This window comes from Ovis aries, chromosome 2 (assembly GCF_016772045.2).
Source record: "Ovis aries strain OAR_USU_Benz2616 breed Rambouillet chromosome 2, ARS-UI_Ramb_v3.0, whole genome shotgun sequence".
In the NCBI taxonomy this organism is placed as follows: Eukaryota; Metazoa; Chordata; class Mammalia; order Artiodactyla; family Bovidae; genus Ovis; species Ovis aries.
Window position 1 is genome coordinate 90,023,298 of NC_056055.1, and position 13,672 is coordinate 90,036,969.

General features: G+C 45.6%; 1 protein-coding gene across 1 annotated transcript; it reads left to right on the forward strand.

The window, feature by feature from the left end:
• Positions 1 to 860: 860 nt before the first annotated feature.
• On the forward strand, positions 861 to 7,627 carry LOC114112840 (interferon beta-2-like). The gene has a single exon (XM_060409528.1). The coding sequence runs from the start codon at positions 6,555 to 6,557 to the stop codon at positions 7,113 to 7,115; it is 561 nt and encodes a 186-aa protein (XP_060265511.1). The 5' UTR covers positions 861 to 6,554; the 3' UTR covers positions 7,116 to 7,627.
• The last annotated feature ends 6,045 nt before the right edge of the window (positions 7,628 to 13,672 follow it).

Below are 13,672 nucleotides of genomic sequence, written 5' to 3' on the forward strand. Positions count from 1 at the left end.
ATCCATAAGCGATGACCTCCGTGATGTTATTTATTCTTTATTTATTTAGGTAATGGAATATTTTATCTCATCATATTTATATTTTCATATAAAAATGTGTATGTTTACATTGTATTAAAATTTAGAAGATATATTTCTCTATTTTATTAAAATTGTTATTTGGTTTATTTATTAAATAGTTATCAAGATAAATTTCTTGAGTTTTTATTTTGAAAACCTAAATCCTTATTTTGTCTTCAAATACCTATCACAAAATGGTATTTGTTCACTTTATACGGTGCAGCAGTTCTATCACTTTCTAACAAATGTCTGTCAAAAGGTGGAATTCTGAGACTCTTCTGTGGTGCAGTTCTTAGGACTCTGAGTTTTTCCTCCAGGGAGCCTGGTTGAGGAACTAAGATCCTATAAGCTGTGGAGGGTGCCCAAAAGAAAAAAGGTAGAAAGGAGATTATGAATTGTAGAAAATGGCTAGTCTCCATGTCACAGGCATAACTAATTTGTACCCACTCGTTAAAGACTGGTTGATGTAGGTATCTGAGGGAAGCAGTCACCCCCTGCGGGAAAGCTGAGGACACGCCCTGCTGACTGGCTGCTCCTGACTCCTGTTGCTCTCTCTCCCGCCTTCTCCTCAGGACTGCCTTACTGAGCAATTCACTCCCTTCCACAGTAACTTCACTGCCTCCACACAAGAGCTCTGTTCTGTGCTGGTTTCTAGCTGCATGGTGTAGTCAGAGTGGAAGCCCCAGGAAGAGAGCCCAAGTGAGAGGAGAGTTCTAGAAATTCCAAAACCTCTGAATCCCAGCTCTGCTATTTACCAACACTGTAACCGTGAAAAGTCTCACAAACACAACAGGTCAGTTTCCTCATCTTTAATATGGGGACAGCAAGAGTGGTTTTCATACAATTACTGTTTGGATTCAATGAGTCCAAATCACACAAGAGGCATCAAGCGCTCCTGGCAGAAATCATCAGGACAGTGAGAATCACTGGCGATGGGGGAGCCTGGTGGGCTGCCGTCTACGGGGTCGCACAGAGTCGGACACAACTGAAGTGACTTAGCAGCAGCAGCAGCAGCACATACATCATGGGAGGTCAATCTGCATATGTGGAGTCTAGGATCCTGGAGTAGGGTGAGGAAGGGGGAGTAAGTTTTCTATACTTGGCCACTCCTGAGAAAAGAGTCTTCCTAAACTGTTCAAATGGAGGCAAGAAGACCAAGGCAAGCTGGGGAATGCAGAGACAGCTAAGAGATGTGAGAACCAGTAGCTGCCATGATCAATATGACTCTAAAGAAGTAAAAGGGTTTCTTAAGCTTATTTATATATATTAAACACACATGTCATCGCTAAACTTTTAAATAATTCATACAAAGGAATGCCTACCCTTGACTTCTAGGAGGATTCACTGTAATCCTATACCGTTAACAATTTAATGGGTATCCTTCTGGACATTTTCATATGTAGTTAACAAATCTATACATATGGACATACTAATGTATACCATATAAATATACATTTATATCCATTTGTCATATACTTCAGTTTCTCATTTATTTATCAGTTCAGTTCAGTTGCTCAGTCGTGTCCGACTCTTTGCAATCCCATGAATCGCAGCATGCCAGGCCTCCCTGTCCATCACCAACTCTGGGAGTTCACTCAAACCCATGTCCATCGAGCCAGTGATGCCATCTAGCCATCTCACCCTCTGTCATCCCCTTCTCCTCCTGCCCCCAATCCCTCCTAGCATCAGAGTCTTTTCCAATGAGTCGACTCTTCGCATGAGGTGGCCAAAGTACTAGAGTTTCAGCTTCAGCATCATTCCCTCCAAAGAAATTCCAGGGCTGATCTCCTTCAGAATGGACTGGTTGGATCTTCTTGCAGTCCAAGGGACTCTCAAGAGTCTTCTCCAACACCACAGTTCAAAAGCACAAATTCTTCAGCCCTCAGCCTTCTTCACAGTCCAACTCTCACATTCATACATGATCCCAGGAAAAACCATAGCCTTGACTAGATGGACCTTTGTTGGCCAAGTTATGTCTCTGCTTTTCAATATGCTGTCTAGGTTGGTCATAACTTTCCTTCCAAGGCGTAAGCATCTTTTAATTTCATGGCTGCAGTCACCATCTGCAGTGATTTTGGAGCCCCTCAAAAATAAAGTCTGACACTGTTTCCACTGTTTCCCATCTATTTCCCATGAAGTGATGGGACCAGATGCCATGATCTTCATTCTCTGAATGCTGAGCTTTAAGCCAATATTTTCACTCTCCTCTTTCACTTTCATCAAGAGGCTTTTGAGTTCCTCTTCACCTTCTGCCATAAGGGTGGTGTCATCTGCATATCTGAGGTTATTGATGTTTCTCCTGGCAATCTTGATTCCAGCTTGTGCTTCTTCCAGCCCAGCGTTTCTCATGATGTTCTCTGCATATAAGTCAAATGAGCAGGGTGACAATATACAGCCTTGACGCACTCCTTTTCCTATTTGGAACCAGTCTGTTGTTTCATGTCCAGTTCTTACTGTTACTTCCTGACGTGCATATATGTTTCTCAAGAGGCAGGTCCCTTGCAAATAGATCTCTGAGATTTTTCTTCATTAGCAGCAGCAGTACATAAAAATGGATTGCTAGTTATAAATTGCTGCCTTATGTGTTAACTGCAAAACTAAGATAATCATAATAACTTGTCTTGAAAGTGTGGTAAGATTGCCTTAATTTATAGCACATGCTCAGAATGGTACCAGACACTTCCCAAGTGCTCCTTACATATTAACTGTTTTATTTGAACCTGGTTAGAAGATTATTTCCTGAGGTTCTGGATCTGTGGTCAGGAAGATGAAGCAGTTCCCAGAGAGCTGTTCAGAGACACATTCCTGCAGCTCACCCACCCCCGAGTGAGAAGAGAAATAGCCATTCACTGGGATGACGAGGCCAAGAAGGTTGCAACAATACCCAGAGTTCTAGACAGAAACATTCCTGTGTGGCACACAGGCCAGCTGTCCACAAGACTCACCCCCACCCTCACTGGATTCTTGGTCCTCCTAGAGTTTAGGACCTCAGAGAATCAGTCAGGAAGACAGCATCTGGCAGGCAGTCAGGAGGATCCTCTGCTCTGAGCACTCAACTCAGCCAGGAGGCCAGGCCAGAGGGGATTCCCAGGCTGGATCCTGACATCCCTTTTGGCAGCTTGCATTTAGTTTCCTTTTCACTTGTTGCATCAACTTCCTTGCTATTTTTGCCTTCTGGGGTTCATGACGCAATCTCTGAGGATGTAAAAAACACAAGTCACTTGTTGGTTTTGAGTATGTAGATGGCTTTGCTTTGGGCTGTTTCACTTTAAGGGAGATTCAGAAACTGCCTCAGAGACAGGAAACTAACCCAGCATCCACACAGTGGGACTTGCTCACATGTCAGCAGAGGGCGGCCTCTGAGGCTTGTTCAGCAGCTGCAGCCAATGTGTTGTCCCTTTTAACCGTTTTCTCAACCTTGGGTTAGCCTGACTCACTGCACCCCTGATAGTGATTCTGAGAATTAAAGTCCAGCTCAGAGAACGGCCTGGGATCTGAAGTAAATGCAGCCTTGATGCAGATGGGCATGTTCTGAAAGGGCCAATTTCAGTGTCCCGCAGCAGTGGGTCCTGGCAGCAAACAGTGAAAACAAGGCCTGCGCTGTTCCTGCCTGTTCCTGGGCCATCGACCCTCTGATGGGAGCATTCTGAGAGTGACAGGGGTGCAGAGTGTGGGATCTTCTGGTTGGGTATGTAATGGAGGTGTTAGGAGAGCTAGGCAAAGAGGCCTTCAGCCAAGGTCCTAGTTCCAGCTGCATCCTGAAGTGAGCTAGAAAAAAACTACATGAGTCAATCCAAGACTTTTGACAAGATGTCCAGGGTGTGAGAAAGGGCAAGAGAGAAGACTGCAACCAGGAGCACTTAGATGCTCTGCACATTGTCCCTCTCCATACCAGGTGGGAGGCCTGAGAAGGGGCTCTGGGCCCACCAGCTCTTGGCTGTGAGCACAGGGCAGCCCCAGCCTGGATGGATTCAGCCTCAGGTGCTGAGAGAGGTTGAAAGAGAGGCCGCAGCTCGAAGGTGGGAAGACACGCTCTAAATTGGCAGCATTTGCTTCTTTTGTTCATGAAGTGGTTAAGAAACATTTGCTAAATACTTGCTCACTAAATGACAGACAGTGTGAGTCTCAGTAGCAGGCGACCTTGGCAGTCTCCTATTGTAGACTCTGTATTCCCTTCTCACGGATGCTGACCACCTCATCACATGCTTACATGTCTTTTGCTCACTCAGAAGAAGAATTCGTTGGGCAAGTTGCTTAATCCTTATTGATGATCAAGAGGGAAAAAAAGACAATCTCAATGTAACAGAGAAACCTTTGATTCTTCATTAGTTTCTGGCCATCTAATCTGAATCAAATTTCAATTCTACACTTGTCCTTAGAGGCCAAAAGGCAAGGTAATTGGGCCTGTCAATGCTATATTCAAAAGGATTAAAGTCTAGGACTTCCCTGGCGGGCCAGTGGTTAAGAACTCACCTGCCAGTGCAGGGGACCTGGGTCCCAGCCCCGCTCAGGGAGGATGACATGTGCTGAGAGGTCCCTGCGCCTGTGCCCCACAACTACTGAGCTGGGCCCTGGAGTCTGTGCTCTGCAGCAGGAGAGAGCTCTGCAGGGAGAAGCCCGAGCAGCTGAGCTAGAGAGCAGCCACGCTTGCTCCAACTGGAGAAAGCCCGCCTGCTGCCACAAAGAGCCAGTCCAGTCATAAACTATTATTAAAAATTACCCAGTCTACACTTTATGAAGAGCTCCTAATGCCTCTCCCTCCCCCCACCCCGCCCCCTCCCACACACACTCTGGTTGTAGCAACTTTTTATTTAGTTTCTTATTTTTGGTTCTGAGACTTGTGGGATCTTAGTTCTCTGACCAGGGATGGAACTCGGGCCTCCTGCCCTGAAAGCATAGAGTCCCAACCCCTAGATCTCCAGGGAATTCCCAGATCTCCTTCATCTTTTACCTAATGTTCTTTTTCTCTTCTGGGATGTCATTTAGGATGCCCCGTTACCTGTAATTGCCACGTCTTCTTAGGCCCCTCTGGCTATGACAGTTTCTCAGTAGTAGACACTTTATGTTATTGTCAATGGTATCATTTGTAAATGTCATTTTCCAACTTTTAATTGCTCATATAAAAAAAGTGGTTGATTTTTAATGTTAGTCTTGTTTTCGTACCGCTCCCTCCAGCTTGAGCTGTGTTCGTCACCACGGAGCGACAACCCCATGTGGCCAGCTGAGCGCTTGACTAGTCCAGCCTGAGCTGTACTATGACTAACAGCGTGTACTCTATTTTGAAGGCACTATGAAAAAGAAGAATGTAACTATCTCACTACTAATTTTGTATTGGTTTATGTTGAAATGATAACATTTAGAAATATTGTTAAGTAAAATATACTGTTAAAATTATCTTTTTTCTGTTGACTCTTTTGATGTGGCCTCCAGAAAATTTTAAATTGCACGTTCATATAAATAGAAGTGGTCTTTTAATTTCCTAGCTGCAGCCACCATCTGCACTGATTTTGGAGCCCAAGCAAAGAAAGTCTGTCACTGTTTCCATTGTTTCCCCACTATTACCATGAAGTGATAATGAGTTTGAACAAACTCCGGGAGGTACTGAAGGACAGGGAAGCCTGGCATTCTGCATTCCATGGGGTTGCAAAAAGTCAGACCCGACTTAGCGACTGAAAAACAACAAGGTTGATAACGTTATGTGATGTCTTGCTCCTTACGGCTAAGGCCTCCAAAACAATTCAGAACAACTTAGTTTAACAACATTCTATTTTGTTTTTTATATACATTATTTTTTCCTTTTATTTAAATATATTTAGTTAAGTGAATGATAATTGCTTTACAATATTGTGTTGGATTCTGCCATACAGCAACATGAATCAGCCACAGGTATACATATCTCCCCTCCCTCTGGAACCTCTCCCACCCCTCTAGGAACATCACTCTATTGTAGATAGAAAAAAATAGGTGCCTTTGTTAAAATCATAAACTGCAAGTATTAATGCTTGGTAATAGCAGATTTGAGAATGAAACCTAATTCTTATGAAAAAGAAAACTCTTACAAACAAGCCCCCCTCTCCACAAATCTCATAATATGAAAAGAAAAAAAGAAAAATCTTTTGAAATGAACGAATCCCGTAATAATCAAGTTGAAAAGATGTGGCTTATATTTTTCTTTAACATTCAGCAATTCATTGAAACTTTGCAAACATTAGAAATTCTCAGTTTCTATATCTTTTTTCTCCATGGTATATATAAATTAAAATAGCAAGGAGCTTAAAGAAAAAGAGTTTTAGAGGCAACTAATAATTCAAATGACATTGGAAAACTGAAAGGGAGACCTGAAAGTGGGAAATTCCTCTCAAATAGTAAGAATGGAGGGCCACCCTGTATAAGTAGCCCACACTCAAGGAGGAAGGACATTCACTCTGCAAACTCTTGAAGACTCAGCTTCAGCACCTACTAGCAGAACAGGCAGCCCTGAGCCTGATTTCACCATGACCTACCAGTGCCTCCTCCAGATGGTTCTCCTGCTGTGTCTCTCCACCACAGCTCTTTGCAGGAGCTACAGCTTGCTTCGATTCCAACAAGGGCGGAGCCTTGAGGTGTGCCAGAACCTCCTGTGGCAGTTACCTTCAACTCCTCAACATTGCCTCGAGTTCAGGATGGACTTCCAGGTCCCCGAGGAGATGAAGCAAGCACAGCAGTTCCGGAAGGAAGATGCCGTATTGGTCATGTATGAGATGCTCCAGCACATCTTCAATATTCTCACCAGAGACTTCTCCAGCACTGGCTGGTCTGAGACCATCATTGAGCACCTCCGTGAGGAACTCTATGGGCAGATGAATCGTCTGGAGCCAATCCAGAAGGAAATAATGCAGAAGCAAAACTCCACTATGGGAGACACGACCGATCTTCACCTGCGGAAATATTACTTCAACCTCGGGCAGTACCTGAAGGCCAAGGAGCACAACAGGTGTGCCTGGACAGTCGTGCAAGTGCAATTGCTCAGGAACTTTTCTTTCCTGAAGAGCCTAACAGGTTACCTCCGGGACTGAACATCTCCCACCTGTGGCTCTGGGAAGGGACAATGTGACTTTGAGGTGAGACTCTTCAGCAGCCGAGGCTCTTGAAGTAACTGACACGCAAGGCACTGATTTCAATGGACAGTTAAAGACTAACCTATTTTTAAATTGATTTATGCACTATTTATTTATTTAAACTTTTATATGAGAAATAAATTATTTATGAAACAAAAGTCAATGTGGCAGTTTCAATGTCAACTTGATTTTCGTGACAACACAGATTAAAAATTGCAGAGCACCTTGGAGACATTCATTGCAAAACAAGCCTGCAGAGTAGTCGAGTTTCTGGCCCCTGCCTTTCAGGAATTTAAACTACAAGGAAGCTGTGTGGGATGTCCGAGTTATATGCACGCTCTCCATGTATCCATACAGTCTACATGCTCTTGTCTTGTTCACTCGTTTAAATATACCATATAGCTCATGCCGGAGGGCCTCTCTATATGATGTGAGGGTTTCTTCCTCTCTTTTTTTTTTCCACTGGGGTAAACTGTACACCACCTTATATTTGAGAGTCTTACAAAATAAGTCTTCTTTAAACCAATACAATTTGGGGAAATTTTACTCTATTTATCAAATTCTTAGTAAAATAAATGAAAAATTCTGACCTTCTAAATGTCCTCAGTTGCTCGTACACTCCAACCCTTATTTCCAACAACGTAATCCTCAGAAAGAGGTTTCAGGAACATGAGTCGAAAATTACTTAAGACTGTCTTGGGGGTCATTAGAAATTGTCAAACATGCTAATTCACTCAATTAAAAATAAGAGAAAAGTCATCTTGAAAATATTAAGTTTACATTCATGAAAGATAGAAAAGTAAAACGATATTAAATACTTGTTTTAGTACACAGAAAATATAGTTTAAATAAAGTTGAATAAAATGCTACTGTTATATATTAAATATATTTTAATATTCTATGCTTAATATTTAAAATACCTTCCATAAATTTATTATAAAATTGGAAACGTGAGATATTTCTTTTAAATAAGTATATAATTCAATATAAAATTAATTCAAAAAATAAAGTGCTGTGCTTTTAAAAATATTACTAGTTTTCCGCTATTCAATACTTACTTCCCAACTTCAAGGCCGAATCCTTGAAAGACCCTGAAAATTCCAGAGCATTCCAGGGGCGCACACTTCTTTGGTCCCTGACCCAGGTGGTGGCCGCGTTCCTCCTCAGCCCCAGAAAGTCCCCCAAACCGTCCCATGCTTATCTGTCTCCTGGCCACCGCTGACTTCTCCTCTGGCTGCGACGCGCTCCCAGGGTCCCATGGCCAGTCCCATCGCCTTGGCTGTTTCTCACGTTGTCCAAAATGGCTCTAAGCCTATAGCCTCACTGACTCCCCCTGGCTCCGCCTGGTGCTCAAGGTCCTCCCATCGTCCCATCTCTCACAGTCTCACCCCCACCGCCGGGTTTAACTCTGTCCACACCGCGGTGCCACCGCCCCAAGCCGATTGTCTCATCACCTGTGCTCGCTTTCACTTTGTCCGCGAAGCCGTCCCGTCAACTCGAAGCCAAAAGCCTCAGCGCTGCCACCGTGTTTCATTGTGTGCCCAGCGCCTTTCCATCCTGCCGCAGCGAATAGTCTCGTCGCCATTCCAGGGTCCCCTGTGTGGACCACACCCATCCATCGTCCGGTGGTCTCATCCCTCCGCAGGGTTTAACTTTGTCTCAGAGCTGTCCATAGTCCCACCACCAGCAGTTTTTCGCCACCGTCCGGTTTCACTTTGTCCGCCGCGGACTCCTCGTCTCAGAGCCAAGCAGGGCTCCCCTGTGTGAGAAACGCCCGCCCATCGCCCCACAGCCAATAGTCTGCGATGTTCTGACAAGGTCTCATCGCCTATAGGCAACGTCCCAAAGCCAATAGTCTCAAAGCTGTCTGTCTCAACCCCCACGCTGGCTTTCATTTTGTCCGGAACTGCTATGTATCCGCTGAAAACCAAGACTCCTTGCCACCGCCGACTTCCCCTTTTTGCCCAACGACCTCCCATGGTCCCAGCGCCTATAGGCTCATCGGCAAAGCGGTGTTTCAATTCAACCCCAAGGACATCGCCCAAGGTCTCATCCCACCGCCCTATTTCACTTTGTCCATAACGCCCTCCCATCGTGCCATAGGGAAGAGTCTCCTGGCCAGCGCCAGGCTCCCCTAAGTGACCAACGCCCTCGCATAGTTCCCATAACAAATGGCTCATCGCCGATGCTGCCTTTCACTTTGTCCGCAGCGCCGTCCACTCTTCTCAGAGCCACCACCACTTTCCCCTTTATGCCCAACGTCCGCCCGTGGTCCCATCGCCTGTAGGCTCACGGCCGCCGCCGGTTTCCCCTTTGTGCACCACATCGCTGTCCTGCCTTCCCATCGCCAAGAATCCCATCTCCCCCGCGGTGGTTCACTTTTCCTCAGAGCTGCCCGGTACTCAGATCACCCTAGGCCTCATCCCCACCGCCGGGTTTAAATTTCACCTCAACTCTTGACACTGTCCCATAGCAAATGGGCTCATCGCCACCGCCGGGTATCGCCCCATAGCCGATATTGTCATTGCGGCCCCTGTGTTTCATTTTGTTCCGAACTCCCTCCCATAGTCCCACAGCGAATAGTCTCGGCTCCACCGCGGGATTCGACCGTCCATCCTGGCCCCTACTCCGCCCCCCAGTCGTGGTAAAGCCAATAGTCTCATCGCGGCCACTGTGTTCCCGTTTGTGCCAAACGCTCTCCATCATCCCACAGCAGAGCGCCTCCTAGCCACCGCGGGATTCGACCGTGTGGGCAACGCCCCAGCAGGTCCCACAGCGAATAGTCTCTGAGCCGCCGCGCTCCGTGTGCGCAACGCCCACTGCCCCGTGTTTCACCTTGTGCACGACCCCCTCCCATCCTTCCATAGCTTATCCTCTTTAAACCAACGCGGGATTCATGCGTGATCGCCACGCTCCCCTCCCATCCCCCATCAACGCGGCACAGCTGGTTGTCTCCTCCCGGATACCGTGTTTCACTAGGTCAGCAACGGCCCATATGAGTTGGCAGCCAGTAGTGTCTTGCTCACCCTCTAGTATCACTTTAGGGCTCAGCGCTGTCCATCCTCACATCGCCAATAATCCCATCACCCCTGCGGGTCCCTTTCTCTGAGCTGCGGGTTCCGGAAGTGAGCCCCAATCTGTAAATCAGCCTCATCTCGCTCAGAAACCCCACCTTGGGGGTTCTTTTCCTCTAACACGGCCAGTTCGAGTTGACATGTGGAAGAAAGCCCACTACTCAGGGGATCTTTCTGAAAAGGCAATATTCTCTCTCCCTACTCAGGACAGCGGAAACCAGGCTTTTTCCACGTAAGAGCTAATGATATGCGCACCCTTGAATCAGTGCTCCTATTAAAAGCTCTGTGGAACCTTTGCGTCTTGTCTCTCCAGCAGCCCCACGAGAGTCAACTGTAAACTCTCCTACGACTGCGATTCGAAAGCAAAAACGATGGATCCACAGCGTGCGCGCTCTCGCGGTCGCCTGGAGAAGCAGGCGGTCTGCGGGTCCATCTCAGCGCTCTTTCTCACCGTTCGCGGTGCTCGCGCGCCCCCTGCCGGCCGTCTGCAGAAGCACTGACATTCTCTATGGCCCACATCCACTTGCTGGTGGAAGGAGCTGCTGCATCCCTGCTTGCTCTCTTCGCTGGAACGAGCCTGGCATCCACCGCCAGAAACACAAGGATATCTTCAAACACCTGAAATAGATGCAAAGGATCCGCTCTCAGTCGCGCCTAAAGGACAAAGCCGACTTCAGATTTCCTTGGAAAAGAGAGATGATCACTCCAGTGCAGATGACTCAGGGCCCCTGCAACCACTATCTGATGCTCCAGCAGAGCTTTCAACTCTTCACCGCGGAGGACAGCCGTGCTACCCTGAAGCCAGGATCAGAGCCTGAAACAACTGGAGCCGATGGAAGGAGACAGTCTGTGCTGTTCTCATTGGGACTTCCTGCCCGGAAGTATTTCCAGGGCATCCATCTCTACCTCAGGGAGCTGGAATACAGCCACTTTGCCTGAGAGGCTGTCAGAGTGGAAATGAAAAGTGCCTTTCCCTCATGTACAAATCTTCAAAGAAATGGCAACAATAAGGGTGTTTATATTTGTAACACTCGCTAATGGATTCCATTATTGTTTGCTTCCTGTTCCAAAGCGACTGCAGCTCATACTTCCTCAGGCACTGAAAACTAAAATAAAATCATGATTTTTCAGAAGCAGGTGTGGACAGCAGAGCAGAATGTCTTTTCTTGGATAAAGATCTTGTGATCATCATTGAAAAGATCTCTTGATGTCTGCGGGGTGGGGGGGGCGGTATTTTCTATACTCAGAATTCAGAGTTTCTTTCCCATGGACAGGTTTCCAGAATCCTCTGTTCTTAAATATCTTTCTCAGTTAAGTCTAGGTGCTATAGAGATAAAGAATAAACTGTGTGGATTTTCATCATCATAGAAAGTTGTCTTTCCTTCTCTGAGGAGCATGATGCAGGCCTTCCGGATGAGGTGAATCTTCTGGTTTGCTTGCATTCAAAGGGTGATTCAGGGACATGGGTACCTTCTGTTCTGTGGCTTTTTCCATCATCAATATGTGACACATGTTTGTCTGAGGTACTTGGATCTAGTACAGGTGGCAGTAAAGGGATGAAGTCTGGTGACTCACAGGGGATGCTTCCAAGCGCCAGGACTATACAGGGTGAGAGCACTTCCTCTCATGTTCCATGGCCTGGATTTATCCTTATGGGAATCACACTGCAAGCAAGTTGGGAAACTATTGGGTGATGAACGGATGAAGAGATAAGTTCAGGGTGCTGACTTTCAAAAATGCACAACACGAAAGTTGCAGGTTAAGTGTTTGGGGGGCAAAATGAGGACTTCAGTCCAGGAGACAGCACCTCAGATAGCACTGAGAAGGTGTTCCAAAGACACACAGAGGGATATATGTGATTTTGGTGAAGGGGCAATACATGCAATCATGTGCCTATTTTTTTGTGGAAGTTTTATAACAGTGTCGTGGAGGTTTCTTGGAGTCACAAGATCAGTTGTCACCATGAAGGGTTTCCATGCTTTTCTAGATATGAGGAGATAGACGAACCATTGAGTTAAAATAGGCTCCTGAAAACAGCTCACCTTCTGAAGACTTGTTCTGCCAGTTTTCCCTGCACACAGCCTCCCTCACTTCTGCTTTCCACCCGAGATTCCTTTCCAGGGGTGTTGAAAATCAGCAGCTGCAAGAGCACATGATTTAATTCTTGTAGGGAGATGGCAAGTGCCAATGGCACATGCTAGTTTGTACTTGACAGGGCATGAAGCCAGGTTTCACGTTTGCACTATTTGTTCAAATGAAGGTCTGGTAGGGGTCGAGGGGAACAAGGATTGTTCTTGCTTGCACACACTTCCTTAAAATACAGTCTGACCCAAATGCTTTTTCTCCAAGTTCAGCTTTGGGGAGAATGACAAGAATGCCTGTCATAGTTCACAGTATCATCAGCTGTTTGAAAGAAACTTCCAAGCTGATCCCCGAAGGCATTGCCTGCAGGGAAATATCCACAGTGTAGACACATTACAGGCTGTTTCCTTACTACCTGAGGGAGACAAGAAAAGAATAATCAGGCAGTTCCTTGCAACTAGGTGAGGATGACTGAAGAAAAAGTGATGAGTGAGTCTTCCATTTGGATCCAGGCCCAAGAGCCTCATCCTGATCTTCTACATATTGCAAATGGAAAAGTTGAAGACAGTCTTCCTAATAATGATCTTCAAAAAACAACTCACACATGCTGTGTGTGAGGACAAAAAAAACAAAAATAAGTTTTTGTATCCACAAAGAGTTAAGCGATAAATTTAACCGCAATTGATGAAACACTATATAAAATATTTGACACGTTACTCTGCTTAGTCTATTAATACCACAAACAGTCACTGAATTAGTCTTGCTGTTATCCTGCTGATGAGGTAACATTTATGGTGCAGGAAAATAAATAATATAGAATAAGACAGCAATTCAAGTAAACATTTGCTTTTCACCCTTTTATGTTAAAGTAGCAACACACGTGTGTACTTATTTAACATATATTGTAATACATATTGTGTGTGTTTATATATGTGTATATATTTTTGTTCAGTTGCTTAGTTATATCCGACTGTCTGTGACCCCATGAACTGTAGCATGCCAGGCTTCCCTGTCTTTCACTATCTCCCAAGTTTGCTCAAACTCATGTCCATTGAGTCAGTGATGCCAAGCAACCATCTCATCCTCTGTTGCCCCCTTCTTCACCTGCCCTCAGTCTTCCACAGCATCAGGGTCATTTTCAAAGGGTCAGTTTCTTCCCAGAAGGTGGTCAAATTATTAGAGCTTCAGCTTCAGCACCAGTCCTTTCAATGCATATTCAGGGTTGATGTCCTTTAGGAGTGACTGGTTTGATCTCCTTGCAGTCCAAGGGACTCTCAAGACTCTTCCGTAGTACCACAGTTCAAAAATTCAATTCTTCGGCGCTCAACTTTCTTTATGGTCCAAATCACATCCATACAT

Bases quoted from the DNA above. Each gene is read 5' to 3' on its own strand.
- LOC114112840 (XM_060409528.1), top strand. From the start codon at position 6,555: ATGACCTACCAGTGCCTCCTCCAGATGGTTCTCCTGCTGTGTCTCTCC.